Here is a 16,831-nt window from a genome sequence, read left to right as displayed (position 1 = left end):
GGATGGATGTTAAGAAGAAAGTAGGTAGCTGCAGGGGCTGCTGGCAGCTGCCTTGAGATGTGAGAGGTGTCCAAACTGGGATGAAGTCAACATTGAGGATGGTAGAGAAGACAAACCACAAGAAACAGGGCTTTGGTCACAAAGTCAGCAGCTGGGTTAAGCCTCTCCTGAAATCTACGCTATCACTGGACTTTCATCATGAACTAATAAACCCTCTTTACAGTTTGAAGCAGCTGTCTCAGGTTTCCTGTTACTTTAAGAAAGACCTCTGATTTGACCAGCAATAAGGGAAACGGATGCTCTCTGATCTCAAAGAGTGAGCACAGGCATACCGTCAAGCCTAATGGAACTGGAGTTGGTGAAAGGGTGGTGTAGGGATCCAAGGCTGCTCTGGGGTCCTCTTAACAGCTTCATGTGTCTGCATCCTTCTCCACCCAGCCACTCTCTTTTCCATGACCAGCTGGTGTCTTCAACCCTCTCTGCTGTATCTTTTCTCCACTGCACAGATCCTTCTAAACTCCTGTTTCTTTGCCTTCCTCTGTGAGTTTGCAAGACCAATTCTAGATCTCCTTCAATGCATCTCTCACCCTCAACATCTGCTGCCCAGGGCCTGATGCCCTCTGCATTTCCCAGTGCAGATTTCTGAGAGCATGAATCTTTTTTTTTTTGTCAAATAACACTTTATTAAATTATTTTTCTTTGTAGTTCTTAACCAGCTGGGCATTCCACCACACAACTGCTGATGTCATCTATGATGTCATGAGGGTGGTGGCCATCAACACTGCAGCCGACAGACTGGGCAGGATCTTTTTAATGGTTCCAGAGAGTTCTCTAGCTAAAGACCGATGCAGCATCTGTCGGGCAATGCTGACGATCTCATCAAAAGTGATGTTTCCACTGTGCTTAATGTTTTTCTGCTTCTTTCTGTCTCTTGGCGGTTCCTTGATGGCTTTGATGATCAGGGCAGAGGCAGAAGGTACCACCTCAGGCTGGGCCTGTCTGTTCTGAATGGTCCGTTTCACTATAATCCTCAGAGGCTTCCACTCACCAGTTGCCTTGGTGATGTCATCACCAGTGTTTTTTGGAGACACACCCAGGGGGCCGATCTTGGGGGCCAGGGCAGATGTCGCACTGACATCCCTACCAGTGCACTTCAGGTACACGACTTTTATCTCGTTGGGGTGGAACTTAGGCGGCATGGTGGAGGCGGCTGGTGTCAGATGAGCCCGGATTTGGGAGGAGTGAAGAAAGTCGCACCTTGACCTCCTCAGAGCCGAAAGCCGAAATCGAACAGGAATCTTATTATTCCACTTTTTGCCTGTTTAGACATCTCCAGAGACTCTGATTCCATTGTCTTCAGAGAAGACTGGGTATCAGTATTTCTCTAAAGTTTCTCAGATGATCCAAGGGTGTTGCCAAAATCGAGAATCCCTGGTTTCAATAAAGCACTCTGGACTAGCAGATCCCACCTTGGGTCAAGTACGAGCACGATCCAGTCAGCTAAGAACAGAGCTACCTGGTCTCAACATACCCAGAGCTGCCCCCATCGGCGGGTCTATGTCTACAGAAGGACTGACGTGGAGACAGGCCCTGCTTGACATGCTTAGGACAAGACAAGCCTAGCACACAGCTTGGTACCATGCAGTGGTTCCACAGTGATGGATGTTATGAAAATCCTGTCTCTTCTCTAATTCAAGGGTATTCTTTCTATAAAATACAGCAGGCTGCAGTAATGCAACTGAGGAAAAGTTGCCAAGGAAGTACCTAGAGAATCTAGGTGCCCATGCTTGGCAAATACACTACACAGCAGGAAAACTCTGATTAATACAATTTACATCTGAGAGTAATCTCTTCTATTTCAATAAGACTACATCAATGCAGCCAGGAAAAGCCTTATTTTAGGAGGTTATTCAATGACTTATGAAAATATTCATGACCTCTTGTTAAGAGAGAAAAATGGATTTACAAATTTATGTAGTGCATGATTCTATTTTTTTTTTTAATATGGGTATATATCTGTATACAGATACGCAGAAAAAAGACTGGAACTACAGATGCCAAACAGTTAACTGTGATTCTCAGGTGAGAGAGTTTCTCTTGTAGGTAAGTGTGTTGGATTTAGAGGACTATTATTCTGAAAGGTCCTTTTACATTTTTGATGATAACACGTTTGTATGGAAGCATGGTTTCAGTAGAATATACGGCCTGTATACATCTATGAACAAAATTAAACACTGGCAGCCTTGTACTCCTCCCTACCCCCCACCCTCGTTTTCTTGTTTCTAATTTCACAGAAGTCTGAATACAGAACTCTGGAACCCACTGCCCTAGGGGACAGCCTGGCAGGAATCTCTCTTCCCTGCTCCAATCCCTTCGGCTTTCCTTGGATTCCAGGCTCTTCCAGCAGGGCCTAGCCCTGATTCGGTGTGAGTTCAGAGGGAGAATGAAGGGTGACCTCCTGGAGGAGGTGGCATTTGCTTGGGGCAATCTGGGCAAACTCACAGGGAGAAGAGAAAGCAGTGCACGAGCAAACAGGTGGAGGTGGGAAAACACAGCATGTACAGAAACAAAGACAGTAAATATGGAACTCTGTGCTGTAGGTGAGGCTCCACGGGAGGCCCTGGGTTGCAGTAGGGCTCCTGTTTTCCGGGGGTCTCTGGGCTGATGGTCAAACTGCTGGAGCTTCAGGCTGGATGGACTATAGGCAGGGCTCTCCAGTCGCTCGGCTGCTCCTTCCGCTGAATGCTCACTCCAGCAAGAGGTGAGGAATGTCCCCCTGGAAAGAGCTTAAGAGACAATGGCCTACCACTTGCAAGACCTAAAATACCAGAGGCAGAGCCTTCAGCATGTGGTCCCAGCTAGGACCCAGGCTTGCGTGGCCCAATCGCTGCTTCCAGCATTTTCTGGGGGAAAGGAAAGCAGATCCACGTAGCAAGATTCTTCTGGGAGGTACATCCTTTCTGTTTGTTTTTTTTTCTAAGTGCTAAGGCATCTGCTCCCACATTCATCCTTTTCCTCCAGCTTATCTTTCCATGACTTTGGAGAGCAGTCTTCCTTATCTAGGAAACAAATGGCCTCTGCAGAGAGTTCAAAACAGCCGAGTCATTTATCTGTTTGACATGTGTTTCCCTGTTTGTTTTCTCCAGCCTTGAGACAAGAGTTGTGTCAACTGTGGATGGCTGAGCCCCAGTCACTGGAGAGGCATGAATCAATTTCCAGCTGCATTTATCACTTGCTGCCTTAAATCAAGTCTAATCAATGCTTCCTTCACTTGGTATGGTCTGAAACTATACATAACACACTTCTTTAGAAAATGGGCAGGAACGGGAGCAGCCGATCACGAACAAAAACTCCATCGGGGATTTAGATGGAATGATGTTAAGGAAAGATTTGCAATCTTTGATTTGCTTTTATGGAGACGCCTGACCAAACAATCACAGAGATATGTGTTTATGAAGCTTTAACTTCAATTTACCAGACATGCAATGACATTACATGACCGATCATTTGCTACAAGAGGATGTCGGCATCTTCCAAGATCTTATAATTAATATAGTCTGAAGAGTTGGTATATTTTTAATACAGCGGCAACTCGAAAGCTGCCTAGTTTCCTTCCTATATTGTCTTTCATTCATTTCCATTTCTTTTAGATGTATCTTTTGTCACCATTGACTATATGGGTCAATTTCTAGTTACAAGATGGAAAATAAAAATCTCCTTATAACAAAATAGATATCCAGGAGTTCCCTCTGATTTAGAAGAATTTTATCAAGTCTTATGGCTGAGAAAACTCGATCCTTTCTCTCATATGCCCAATTCTTGGTAAAAGAATTTGATCCATGCAACCCAAATGGATTTTTCACTAGCAGGTGTGAAAACCACCCCCCCAGCTGTTCAACCAATTTAGAACGTGATAGGGAGTAGCCCTGTGTCATCTGTAAATTAATCCCGTGCCAGTGAAAGATGATATCAATGTAGTCCCTGGCACCTAAAACGGATCATGCCCACAGCGAGGCCCTGTGTCGTTCTTCAAGGATAATGGGAGAAGAGACAGAACATAGAAAACAAGTCAATGATAATGCCCTCCCAGAAGATGAGGCAGTGCTGTGATTCACTGATGTAATTAACATTTCTGTCTAATCTGCTGAAGCGCGTAGACTTTTACAACGAGCACGCCTCAGAAGCGATGGACAGGACTCTCACTTTCCAAGGGCCGGCTCCCCCAGAAACCTGTTGTCAGGTAGCTGAAAAGAGCCCCGTGCAGCACTGGGAAGTGTGACAATAATAATAAACTCTTATGCTGGTTTAATACTTTCCAGTTGATAAAGTGTTTTGAACGTGCAGTCTCATCATCCTGTAAGATTAGCCAAAAAAGTCGTTGTATTCCCATTTCCAAGAGGAAGGGAGAAGTTCAGAGGTTGGCATACCTGCGAACTATGGCTCTGGGACTCGATGCCTTGTCTCCTCAGCCCCGAGGCCCTGGTTCTTGCCACTGAGCTGCAGCTAAGCAGCTGCTGAGGTCTCCTCTCTGTGCTTTCCCTAACTTTTTATTTTTTCTTCCATCACCCAGGGTTCTTGGGAAATGCATATGGCTATAGAAAAATCCCTCGAGTTGCCTGGCAGGTCATCTAGTTAAATATATATATATATATATATATATATATATATATATATATATGTATTTTTGCGGTACGCGGGCCTCTCACCACTGCGGCCTCTCCCATTGCAGAGCACAGGCTCCGGACGCGCAGGCTCGGCGGCCATGGCTCACGGGCCCAGCCGCTCCGCGGCACGCGGGATCCTCCCGGACCGGGGCACGAACCCACATCCCCTGCATCGGCAGGCGGGCTCCCAACCACTGCGCCCCCAGGGAAGCCCTAAAAAAAAAAATATTAAAGGCAGCACCTTTGGATGTGTTTTGGATTACAGACATGGTATGGTGTTCTTAACTCATCTTAAACAAAGACAGGGTAATGCGATATTACAAAGCTTTAACCCTCTGCGAACAAAGAAAGGGTAAAAGTAACGTGGCAGACACGGAATCTAAAATTAAGGCGCTCACTCACGTGGTTTTTAAAACTCAGGAGAGTCGTTCAGCAGGTTCCTCTGCTTTGAGGACGTCCGGGAAGGATCATGTTGGCCCATCCTTTGAGGAAGAGAGTAACAGATTTTTCTACCCAAGACGATTCTCACCAAAGTAGATCCTGTTTAGATTCCTAAGGAAGGACAGAAGGTGATGGAAGGAGAAATTTCCACGGCTTTAAACTTTTAGACAAGAGTGGATTTGCTCAACCTGACGTCAGTAGAAGTAAATGAGGGGGGAATAACGGATAATGCCTTTTCAAACTGGCCTCAGGTCATGTGCTACTGAGGAGAAATGCATTTTCAATGGTCACAGGGATTCTGAAGGTCTCTGGGGAGCCTGAGCAAAGTCTCGAACACATTCTAAAGAAGCTGGTAGGGTGTTCAGGAGTTAACATGTGTGTCAAATAGCACAGTCACCAAATACACAAACACTTGCAACCTATACAGACCCAGAGTAAAAGGGATCATACCGTTTCCTGAAATAAAAATGCTTCTGAGATTAATACATATCAGATTTCATTTCATTTCCTCCCTAAAGCAAATTGGTTTATTTCATTTGTTCATTCATTCAACAAATATTTATGGAGCTCTGAGAATATGGGCACTGATGATGCAGTGGTAACAAGACACGACACAGACATCACTCCCTAGGAGCTTACACTCAAGTAGGAAACTTCACATTTAAATTATTAATGGAGGCTTACGTTTCCAATCAAGATGGGGTAATAGGGACCAGATGAATTTTCCCTCCTGACATAATCAAACAAGAAAAACAGAAATAATACATGAAACCATGGTTTTCAAGACACTGGACATCAGGCAATGAAAGACAGTGATCCCAAGGGATGGAAAGCAAACCCCAGCATCAGTACGAGGGCCTCGCCTACTGCCCTGGAAGAATGTCTAGGCTGCACAGGGAGGGGTGACCCAGGCAGAACCCAATGGACTCCGGAGTTCAGGAGACAGAGCCGGGGGCTTGGGGAGTCCAAGGCAGCCTGAGTCTGCAAGACAAGAGTACGGGAGAGGGGAGAGCTACAGAGAACCCCAGATACCTGGAGAGGGTCGAGGACTCAGAGGAGAGCCTATAAATGAGGCCAGGCAAGAACCACATGAAGGGGTTAGAGGGACCAGTGCTCAGCACCCACACAGCTGTCTATTTCCATCAGCCGGATTGGAACACTCATAATCCGTGGGGCATGGGAAAATCGTTCCTGAGGACGGAGAAATAGTTTGTCCTAGGTGGAGCACTGTTCCAGACCTGCCTATCAAATTACAAAAGCAAGACCCACAAGGATCAAACTATTTCCAAGTAGCTTAACTGCATCCCCAAACAAAGCTAAAGAATATTTTTAAGAATACATATCCAGTACCCAACGGGGTGAAATTCACAACGTTTATGCAATCACAGATTATCAGGCATGCAAGGATGACTCCTCCGGGGCTTTGTATCTAGCATTTATAAAGAACCCTCCAAACACAAAAGTAAGAAAAGCGACCCAGCTTAAAAAAAATGGCAAGAGATCTGAACAGACACTTCACCAAAGATATGTGGATGACGCATACACATGTGAAAAGACGCTCAACAAAAGAAGTCTTAAAAATGCAAAACAAACCCAGGAGATACCACTTCACACCTATTAAAATGGTAAAAATGTTAAACATGGACCACACCAAGTGACGACAAGAATGAGAAAGAAGTGAGCTCTCACAGGCTGCTGGTGGGCGTGTTAAATGGTACAGCCACTTTGGAAAACAGTTTGGCGGTTTCTTCAACTGTTAAACATACACCTACCATACGGCTCTGTCATTCCACTCCTAGATATTTACCTAAGAGAAATAAGAGCATATGTCCACACAAAGACTTGCACACAAATGTTCATAACAGCTTTATTTGGAACAGCTGAAAGCTGGAAACAACCCAAACGTCCATTTAATGAAATACTACTCAGATATGGAAAAAGAAAAACCACCCCCAAACCTCGATACATGCTACATCAATGTATCTCAAAATAATTATACTGAATGAAAGAAGCCTGACAGAGAAGAGTACACGTTATACGCTTCACTTTATATTAAATTCTAGGAAATGCAAACTAACAGATGGAGGCTTGCCTGGGGAGTGGGGGTGGGTGGCATGCAGAGGCGGGGGTGGGGGAGGGGTGACGAAGGGGCAGGAGGACACCTGGAGATGGTGGGTGAGTACAGCATCTCAAGTGCACTACTGGTTTTATTCGGTGTCTGTATCTGTCAACACTTATCGCACTATCTGCTTAAGATATTTGTGGCTTACTGTAATGTCCTGCGTATCTCTGTAAAGCTACTCAAAATATTTTAGGGCTTTACCTTCTAGAGATTCTGGCAGAACTATTATTCTCATCTCCAAATATGAATTACACTTGTCTTTAAGAAATACTTTAGAACTTTATTTTTAAAGGTGCAACAAGAAAACCGACTGGTGTCAACATTAGCTCACTGACAAACAATGTTGTCTACACTAAGGGAAAGTACAAAGTGAAAATGAAGAATTCTTATTCGGTCAACAAAACCAAATCTGACGCAATTCTCAATAACGAACGAGACCACTCAGAGTCAATTCTTGGGCGTCTGCCGGCTGTCTCTCTTCAGCACGCTGTCCAGCAGCAGAGCTCTTGGGCTCAGAAATCTGAACCGAAGTCTCCAGTTGTTCTCCAAGCTCCTGGATTAGAGGCTCAGATGCCCCAGGAGCCCGGGGAGAGGCGAGCGGCTGTCCCTGACCATCATCAGACCCTGGGAGGACCACGCTTCTGCACATCCCACCACGGTCAGCAAGCAGGGCCGTGCTGCTGTCCTCAACAAAGGGACCGAGCAAGGAAGGCCCTGCCTCACATTCACCACCTCTGGGCTCCTCGTGTTCCGAGTCTGAGTCCTCGGTCTCAGATGATGCGCTGCTCTCTGATTCCTCCGAATCGCTTGTCTCAGAGCTGGAGGAAGGCGTCTGCTGCCCGGAAATGCCTCGGGCTCCTGCTTTCGATGCAGCTTCTTCCTCCTGGACCAAGAGTGCCGCTGCTTCCAGTTCCTGCAGTTCCAACCCCAGCTGGGCCTTGGTCGGGGATGCTTTCTTTAAGGCTTCTGCAAGAGCTGCCAACTTTCTGGACCTTGAAGACCATTTTAAGAAGAAATGTTAGGACTATTCATTAATTGGTCTGGGGATAACAGGGTCCACAGCTTAAAGAGATAACAAAATAAAGTTGGATCCATACTTCATATGGCACACAGGATGAATCCCCAAACAGATCAATGATATGAATGGAAAAAAGGAACCAAGTATTACAAGGAAACGCAGGAGATTTCCCTCATGAGCCTAGCATGAGGAAGGCCTTTCTAACTAGGACTCAAAATCCAGAAGCCACAAAAGAAAGGCAAAGATTGATAAATTCAACTAATAAAAATCAACAAGTTCTGTAGGGCAGAAAGAAAAAAGAAATTACAAGAAAAGTCAAAAGGCTAATGCAAAATTGAGAAAAATATTTGCAATTCATATCACAAAACAAGGCCTAGTTCCCCTAACAGAGTTCTTAAAAATGCAGATAATAATCCATCAGGAAAATTGGCAAAAGACACAAGCAGACAATTCTCATACAAAGAAATACAAATGGCTCTTAAATATATGAAAAGATGTTCAACAACTTCAGTCAAATAAGAGAAATACAAATTAAAGTCGTGGTGAGCTATATTTTTCATTTATCAGATTGGCAAAAATCCAAACATTTGGTAACAGTGCCAGCAAGGCTGTGGAGGAAAGGCGCTTTCATACCCTGCTGGTGAGAGAGTTAACAGCTACAGTCCCGATGAGGGAGAACCTGGCAATACCTTTCAAAACGGAAGACGTACATACCCTTGACCCAAGCAAACCCGCATCTGGAAATTAAACACGTAGGCTACACGACACAGGCCCAAGATACTATTTACTGTGGCATTGTTTCTAATACTCCAAAATAAGAAACACCCAAATGTCCATCAACGTGGCATGTGGCTATGGCATAGCCACACGAAGGAAAAGTCTACAGCTATGTAACGGATGAGGCTCTCCAGGGGCTAACCCAGATATATTGTTTAACAACAAAAGGCCTGCCATGTGTATATGCTGCCTTCTATGTTAAACACACACAACAAAGGAAAGAAATGAAAACATCTTTTATTTGCTTGTACACTTATCCATGAACTCTGGAGAGCTGCAGAGAACACTAATATTTATGTGGAGGGGGCACTGCAGGAGCTGGAAAGATGGAAGATGATGGTGACAGGCAGACTTGTCACCGCATATTGGTTTTTATTTTTAAATTTTTCATTAGAGTAGAGTTGATTTACGATGCTGTGTTAGTTTCTGCTGTACAGCACAGTGAATCAGTTATACATATACATATATCTACTCTTTTTTAGATTCTTTTCCCATATAGGTCGTTACAGAGTACTGAGTAGAGTTCCCTGTGCTGTACAGTAGGTCCTTATTAGTTATCTACTTTATGTATAGTGTTAGACCTGAACGGTCTCTGAGGGGTCCCAGCTCGCCCAAGAACCGCCAAGAGTCGAGAGTCGCTGCAACACGCAAGAGGTTTATTAGGAGCCGGTGCACCGGGGTTCCTTGGTCCTCACGCAGGAGGCCGAAGAGGAACCCCCCCAAGCGGAATTACATACATTTTATAGTTTTCATTATGCAAAGTGTGGATATATCAAGGGTTTTTTCCTCATTGGTTTGTTTGTTCCTGGACCGGAGTGGGGACTTGGCTCTAGTTCCTTGATTGGTTAGCTGTTGGATGCCTGCTTTACATTTACCGGAGTGGGGGTCTTGGCTCTAGTTCCTTGATTGGTTAGCTGTTGGATGCCTACTTTACATTTACCGGAGTGGGGGTTGAGTCACATGAGTTATGGTTGGCTAGGGCGACCTTTAAACTCTGGCTTAATCATTCTTATCACCCGCCATACTGGTTTGCTGAGGTTTCATCCCCCGCCATACTTGTTTGCTCGGAGCGGTTTCTGCCCAGGGCGGGGACATTCCATTATCTTATTGCCAGCGAAAAAGCTTAAAGCTCAAAAGTATCGATAGGGAAGTAGGGGTGTAAGTATAGTTGAGGCCCTACAATAGCAGTGTGGATATGTCAATCCCAATCTCCCAATTTATCCCTGCCCCCTTCCCCCTTGTTAACCATAACTTTGTTTTCTATATCTGTGACTCTGTTTCTGTTTGGTAAATAAGTTCATTTGTACCCTTTTGTAAGATTCCACATATAAGCAATATCACACAATATAAAAATTTGGAACACTTCACAAATTTCAGTGTCATTCTTGCACAGGCGCCATGCTAATCTCTGTATTGTTCCAATTTTAGTATCTGCGCTGCTGAACCAAGCACTATCGTTCCTTTTTAAACCTATGTCAATGGAATACCTGTTCAAATTTTTTAACTAAAAAAGAAAAAAAAAAGCAGTATCAGAGAGCGACATGGAGTGCTTTTTATTTTTAGCAGAAAACCATCTCATGCTATTTCAGAGGATATTTTTGCTCTATTTATAACATTACATTATACTGAACAGATAAACTTTTTCATTAACTTGGATTCATTTTAGTAGTTCTGTTTCTGAAGCAACGTGTAAAGCATACTGCAGTTCTCCAAAAACGGCATGTTTGCTGTTCCGTAGAAGAAAATCTGGTGTGGCAAGTGAAAAACAGTGTCAATGAGCGACATGTCTTCTGGGTTTCCGTAGCTCCAAAGATTAAATGGGTGGCTTGAGACAAACTGGATGAGGTGAGTTCACAGGATAAATTCATTCGTCAAAGCGCAGTCCATCCCATAATACTGGGGAAATGAGGCTTCATTTCAACAGAGCAAAAGCGACAGACGGGGACTTGGGGACTTTCATCGAAGTGCCTGGATGTACCTGAGACCCCTTTGTCTCAAAATACTTAACGTAACAACGAGCTTCTGCGCCCCGCCCCGGCCCTCCACAAGTGTAACCAGGACCGAAGCTTCCACTGCAGTCAGTGTCCAAGGGAGGGCAGGACAAGGACAATGGCCGTCATGGATGCACAACTTTCTCTTAAATGAGGACAACCCTATGTCTCAGTGCTGGAATTGCCAGAGCTTAGAAAAGGAAAGATGGTCCGGGGTAGAGAGGAAAATCTGGATGAGATCCACTACAGTCGGTGAATGATTCCCAAAGGGCTGTAACTCTGAGTGAACTCTGGTGGGCTTGAGACATCTTTAAAAGCAGTTATGAAGGGCTTCCCTGGTGGCGCAGTGGTTGAGAATCCGCCTGCCGATGCAGGGGACATGGGTTCGTGCCCCGGTCCGGGAAGATCCCATATGCCGCAGAGCGGCTGGTCCCATGGGCCGTGGCCGCTGAGCCTGCGTGTCCGGAGCCTGTGCTCCGCAACGGGAGAGGCCACAACGGCGAGAGGCCCGCGTACCGCAAAAAAAAAAAAAAAAACAACAAAAAAAAACCAGTTATGAAATAAGATGATTGCAATATAATCTACATCTATGTCCAAGACAGCTGTAGATGATGTCCACCATATATTTTGAAACCTTGGCTACGAGTGGCCACGGATCTGGTCAGAGCCAGTGGACCAGTTTAAAACCTGCTTACTGCAAGGCCCTGCCAGCCTAAGGACTAGTTCACTGCCATCTTTCTCACTGAAAAAGGTCCTCTCTGGGTAATGACACACAGCTTTAAGAGATAAAGAGCCATGAACTTGGGAAAGAAGACAATGCCCCACATTAAATTATCATATGCAAAATAAAAATCTGAAATAAAAGCCTTTACACTTCAGTAACCACACACCTCACATGTTTAAGAGCCATGATCAACACTTTCGACAATATGTGAAGGACGACGTTCCACAAACGTCTCATTGCACTTGCTCCTAACGACAACCCTATGAATCAGGTTCATTTTTAGCCCCACGTGACAGATGGTGAAACAGAAGCTCAGAGAGGTTAAGAGACCAGCTGAAGTTCACCCCGCTGATGAGGGTCAGTCAGGACGGGAAGTCCAGGCCTCTGAGCTCTGAGCTCCGGCACGGCACTCTCTCTTCACCACAGGGCCTCCCAGGAATTCTCAGGCTCCGCAAAGCTTCCCTTCTTAAGCCCACATTCTTGATTCCTTCCCAATGTGCTACCCCTCAACACGTCAAAGGAGCAAGTTCTGACGTGCCTAAGGCCCAGAATTCTCCAGAGAAACTACGACTGGTCCCTTTAGCTCAGCAATCTTAAATGGAGTATACATCTAAGCTTTACCTACAGAGGTTGTAGAATCCCAGGGGAAAAAATGTGAATTATTTTTGTGGATATTCGTGAATACAGTCGATATATCTACTCAAGTTAAAACTATTTATATCTTTGTTATTGTCTACTATAAAAATATTACATCTGTCACTTACAACCGCATAAATGTGGAATTTCAAAGCTCCCTACCTGTCATCATGGCTCTTTTCAGAAAGCATCCCCCACAATGCTGGGACTAAAAAGTGTCACCTCTAACAGGCAGGAAAGCGGCAAGGATGAGGCACAGGACCCAAACAGAAACTCGTGCCTCTTACCAGCTGAGATGACTTTTTATTCTTCAGAGAAAAGTTTCTCACTTTTAGCACTATATTATGTTTAAAATGACCCATTTATATAATGTGTGTAACAAATGGATTATATGTTTCTTTTTTTAATTCCTTGCCACCCTGATTCATCTCTCTTTCTTTTTTTTTTTAAAAATAAATTTATTTCTTTATCTTATTTTTGGCTGCGTTGGGTCTTTGCTGCTGCGCGCGGACTTTCTCTAGTCGAGCGGAGCGGGGTCTGCTCTTCGTTGTGGTGCGCGGGCTTCTCATTGCGGTGGCTTCTCTTGTTGCGGAGTACGGGCTCTAGGCACCCGGGTTTCAGTAGTTGTGGCTCGTGGGCTCAGCAGTTGCGGCACATGGGCTTAGCTGCTCCGTGGCATGTGGGATCTTCCCAGTCCGGGGCTCAAACCCGTATCCCCTGCATCGGCAGGCGGATTCCTAACCACTGCGCCACCAGGGAAGTCCCTCTATTTCTTATTATCCCACTTTTACTACCTTAAGCTGTCTAGTTTCCCAAATTGATATTAAACTTCTGATAGAAACTCTACAGAAGAAGCATTTTGACCTCTCTTCTTAAAGAATGCTGGGATAAAAAACTAATTAAAATGTTCAAAATATCATTGGTGTAGAATATGACCCAAAAGCCTGAGGAATGAAAGTTGGGTTTGTTTCTATTCAATTATTTTACACAGATAACTTAGCAGTCACTGTTCACAGAAAAGGAAATTATTCCTTTGGAGAAAAAAATTAAGCCATGAAAGAGTACCCTCTTTGTTCTTTCAAACACTGGCACAATTGGAGTTGGTTCTAACTCTGCCACTCCTTGTAAATTCTAGAATCTAACTCTGTAATGGCCTTTCCATTTCAGAAAACACCTCATTTAACGCAGTTTGTGGTTTTCCACTGTCACACTCAAAACAGACCAGGCTAGGTCATGTCAAAAAGGCTTGTCAAATGACATTATTAGTTAACTAGAATGCTTACAAAAACCAGGTACATATGGGTATGCTCAATGAACACATACGCTGAGTCACTAGTTGTACTTATAGTATACATTTTATGTCTAAGTGAAAAACTCCTACCTGTTAAGATGTATTAATTACAGAGTGAAGAGATTCAGCATTTAAAAGACACATGATAGACTGTACTAATGTCATATTTTAATAGAATTATACTCAACACAGATTTTTCTTAGAAAATTTTTGGAAATGTAATCCAGCCATGTAGCTTTAAAAAAAAACAACTCTGCCATTCTGTTTACAGATGTGAAATAATATCCTATCTGGAGGAATTTTTTTTAAATTAAAGACTGCCTTCTGACAAGTTACAGTAAATCCAACTGCCATGAAAGAGTAACAGTAACAGCTGAGGGTATACGCCTTTACTGTGGCTAAGCTGATATAAAATTCCCTCAATTATTTTATATTTGGCGACTGAATTTCGGGGAAAAAAAATAAAGGGAAACGTAGCCTTATGAAACAGCCAAACAAAGTGCAAAAGGAGCCCTGAAATGCAGGAAAAAGAAAACTAGGTATAAATAGAAAGCATACATCCTGTTTCTTGCTGTAGAGTTTTGTCTCAAACTATCAATCAACTTTTCACCACTTCCTGCAATAGGAGGCCTACTATAAATCTTGTACTAACTGACTAGGTTTCATTTCCTCTGCCAAAACCTGCTAACCTGCCAGGCATGACATACTGACACTAGAGCCAGCAACTGATAATGTAGGACAGGACTCCAGTGAGGCCACTCCAGACACATTTCATACTGGATGATGGAATACACTGACTTGGCCTTTTAATTTCAAAGCACAGACACACACACACACACACACACACACACACACACACACACACACACACACACACTCGGGTTCTTGCCGGGAACAAACAGCATGTCAACTTTCTTTTTAAAAGGCAATGATGATAATGACATATAATCTTAATTCTTTTCTACTGAAAAGAACCAGTTCCAAATTTTAAACTCCCCTGCCCAAAATACATTTATGCAACCTGATCTAAATAAAAGGTAATGCATTAGCTTTAGGTAGAAGTTGCTAGTGAAACTCTACTCTGAAGAGTGCCATGAAAGACAAACAGCAACTCATGCACAGATGAACACAGAACTGCCTGCCCTTAGTCTCTAAGAGTAAAAAACATTTCCATCTCAGTCATTAACAGAAACAACTGATCTCTTTGAACAAGAAATTACCGATTCTGTATGTCATCTGACATACGGCAAATACTGCAAAGTAAGAGTCATTCATGGAAGCAACTTAAGTGTCCATCGACAGATGAATGGATAAAGAAGATGTGGCACATAATACAATGGAATATTACTCAGCCATAAAAAGAAATGAAATTGAGTTATTTGTAGTGAGGTGGATGGACCTAGAGTCTGTTATAAAGAGTGAGATAAGTCAGAAAGAAAATACTGTATGCTAACACATATATATGGAATCTAAAAAAAAGGTTCTGAACCTAGGGGCAGGACAGGAATAAAGACGCAGACGTAGAGAATGGACTTGAGGACATGGGGAGGGGGAAGGGTAAGCTGGGACGAAGTGAGAGAGTGGCAGGGACATATATACACTACCAGATGTAAAACAGATAGCTAGTGGGAAGCAGCCCCATAGCACAGAGAGATCAGCTCAGTGCTTTGTGACCACCTAGAGGGGTGGGATAGGGAGGGTGGGAGGGAGACGCAAGAGGGAGGGGGTGTGGGGATATATGTATACGTATAGCTGATTCACTTTGTTATAAAGCAGAAACTAACACACCATTGTAAAGCAATTATACGCCAATAAAGATGTTAAAAAAAAAGAGTCATTTATGCCATATTGAGTTTGGGCCAATGAAATAATTTTTCATCCTATTTTCAACCTGACTTAATACCATTCTTTGGGGCTGGATTATGAAAAACAACACCTAGTCCATGGATCATTAGAATAATTTTCCGAAAACTCCCTGTATTAGTTTCCCGTGACTGTCATAACAAACTACCACAAAGTGGGTGGCTTCAAACAGCAGAAATTTATCCTCTTACAGCTCTAGAGGCTAGAAGTCCAAAATCAAGGTATCAGCAGGGCTGCTTCCTTCTGAAGGCTCCGAGGGGAGAATCTGTTCCATGCCTTTCTCTTAGCTTCAGGTGTTGCCAGGAATCCGTGGCTTATAGACACATCACTCTTAAACTCTGCTTCTGTCACCACCTGCCATTCTCTCTGTGTGTCTGTCTGTCTGTTTCTTTGCATGGCTGTCTTCCCTCTGGATGTGTCTCTGTGTCTCTTCTCCTCGTAAGAATACCGGTCATATTGGATTAAGGGTCCATCCTACACCAATATGACCCCATCTTAACAATAATTTATATCTACGACAACCCTATTTCCAGATGAAGTCACATTCTAGGGTTCTGAGAGGATATGAATTAGGGGGACACTATCCAGCCCAGTGCAGCCTGTCTTCTAGCCCCCCACCCCCCGATTCATGGCTGTCCCACATGCAAGATACATTCACCCATCTCAACATCCCCAAGGTCTCAATCCATTCCAACATCAATTCCAGGTCCAAAATCTCATCTAAATCTCATCTCAATCAGGTTTAGGTGAGACTCTGGGTAGGCTCCATCCTGGGGTAAATTCCTCTCTGTCCACAGACCTGTGAAACTAAAAAACAACTTATCTGTTGCAAAATACAATGGTTGGGCAGGTGTAGAAAAGACATTCTCATTGCAGAAGGGAGAAAATGGAAAGGATAAAGGAGTTACCATTGCAAAGCAAGTTCACAACGCACAGGTCAAATTCCATAATTATTATTATTGTTTGAACATCTTTATTGGAGTATAATTACTTTACATTGTTGTGTTAGTTGCTGCTGTACAACAAAGTGAATCAACTATACGTATACATATATCCTCATTTCCCCTCCCTCTCGCGTCTCCCTCCCACCCTCTAAGTGGTCACAAAGCACCGAGCTGATCTCCCTATGCTATGTGGCTGCTTCCCACCAGCTATTTATTTGACATCTGGTAGTGTATATCTGTCCATGCCACTCTCTCACGTCGTCCCAGCTTCCCCTTCTCCCTCCCCGAGTCCTCAAGTCCATTTGCTACGCACGAAAGCAGACTTCTATCCCCGATCCAGGCCCCTGTCAAGACCAGCTG

At 43.9% G+C, this 16,831-nt stretch overlaps 2 protein-coding genes and 1 non-coding gene across 3 annotated transcripts in view; all 3 read right to left on the bottom strand.

Annotated features, from left to right (window-relative positions):
- Nucleotides 1-749: 749 nt before the first annotated feature.
- LOC131764552 (large ribosomal subunit protein uL11-like) lies at nt 750-1,199 on the bottom strand. Its single transcript, XM_059077937.2, has one exon. The coding sequence runs from the start codon at nt 1,197-1,199 to the stop codon at nt 750-752; it is 450 nt and encodes a 149-aa protein (XP_058933920.1).
- Nucleotides 1,200-6,956: 5,757 nt separating this feature from the next.
- The window catches only part of SHQ1 (SHQ1, H/ACA ribonucleoprotein assembly factor), a 94,021-nt gene continuing 84,146 nt past the window's right edge, over nt 6,957-16,831 (bottom strand). Inside the window, 2 exon segments of the mRNA XM_059077918.2 lie at nt 6,957-7,714; nt 7,716-8,219. Coding sequence (XP_058933901.1) covers nt 7,675-7,714; nt 7,716-8,219 — 544 coding nt within the window. The 3' untranslated portion in view covers nt 6,957-7,674.
- On the bottom strand, nt 10,371-10,474 carry LOC131764753 (U6 spliceosomal RNA). The gene has a single exon (XR_009337951.1). It is a non-coding gene; the product is annotated as a U6 spliceosomal RNA (small nuclear RNA).

Source organism: Kogia breviceps, chromosome 10 (assembly GCF_026419965.1).
Source record: "Kogia breviceps isolate mKogBre1 chromosome 10, mKogBre1 haplotype 1, whole genome shotgun sequence".
Lineage (NCBI taxonomy): Eukaryota > Metazoa > Chordata > Mammalia > Artiodactyla > Physeteridae > Kogia > Kogia breviceps.
Note: the sequence above shows the minus strand (reverse complement) of the source record. Positions and strands in the feature narration are given on the sequence as shown.

Bases quoted from the DNA above. Each gene is read 5' to 3' on its own strand.
- LOC131764552 (XM_059077937.2), bottom strand. From the start codon at position 1,199: ATGCCGCCTAAGTTCCACCCCAACGAGATAAAAGTCGTGTACCTGAAG.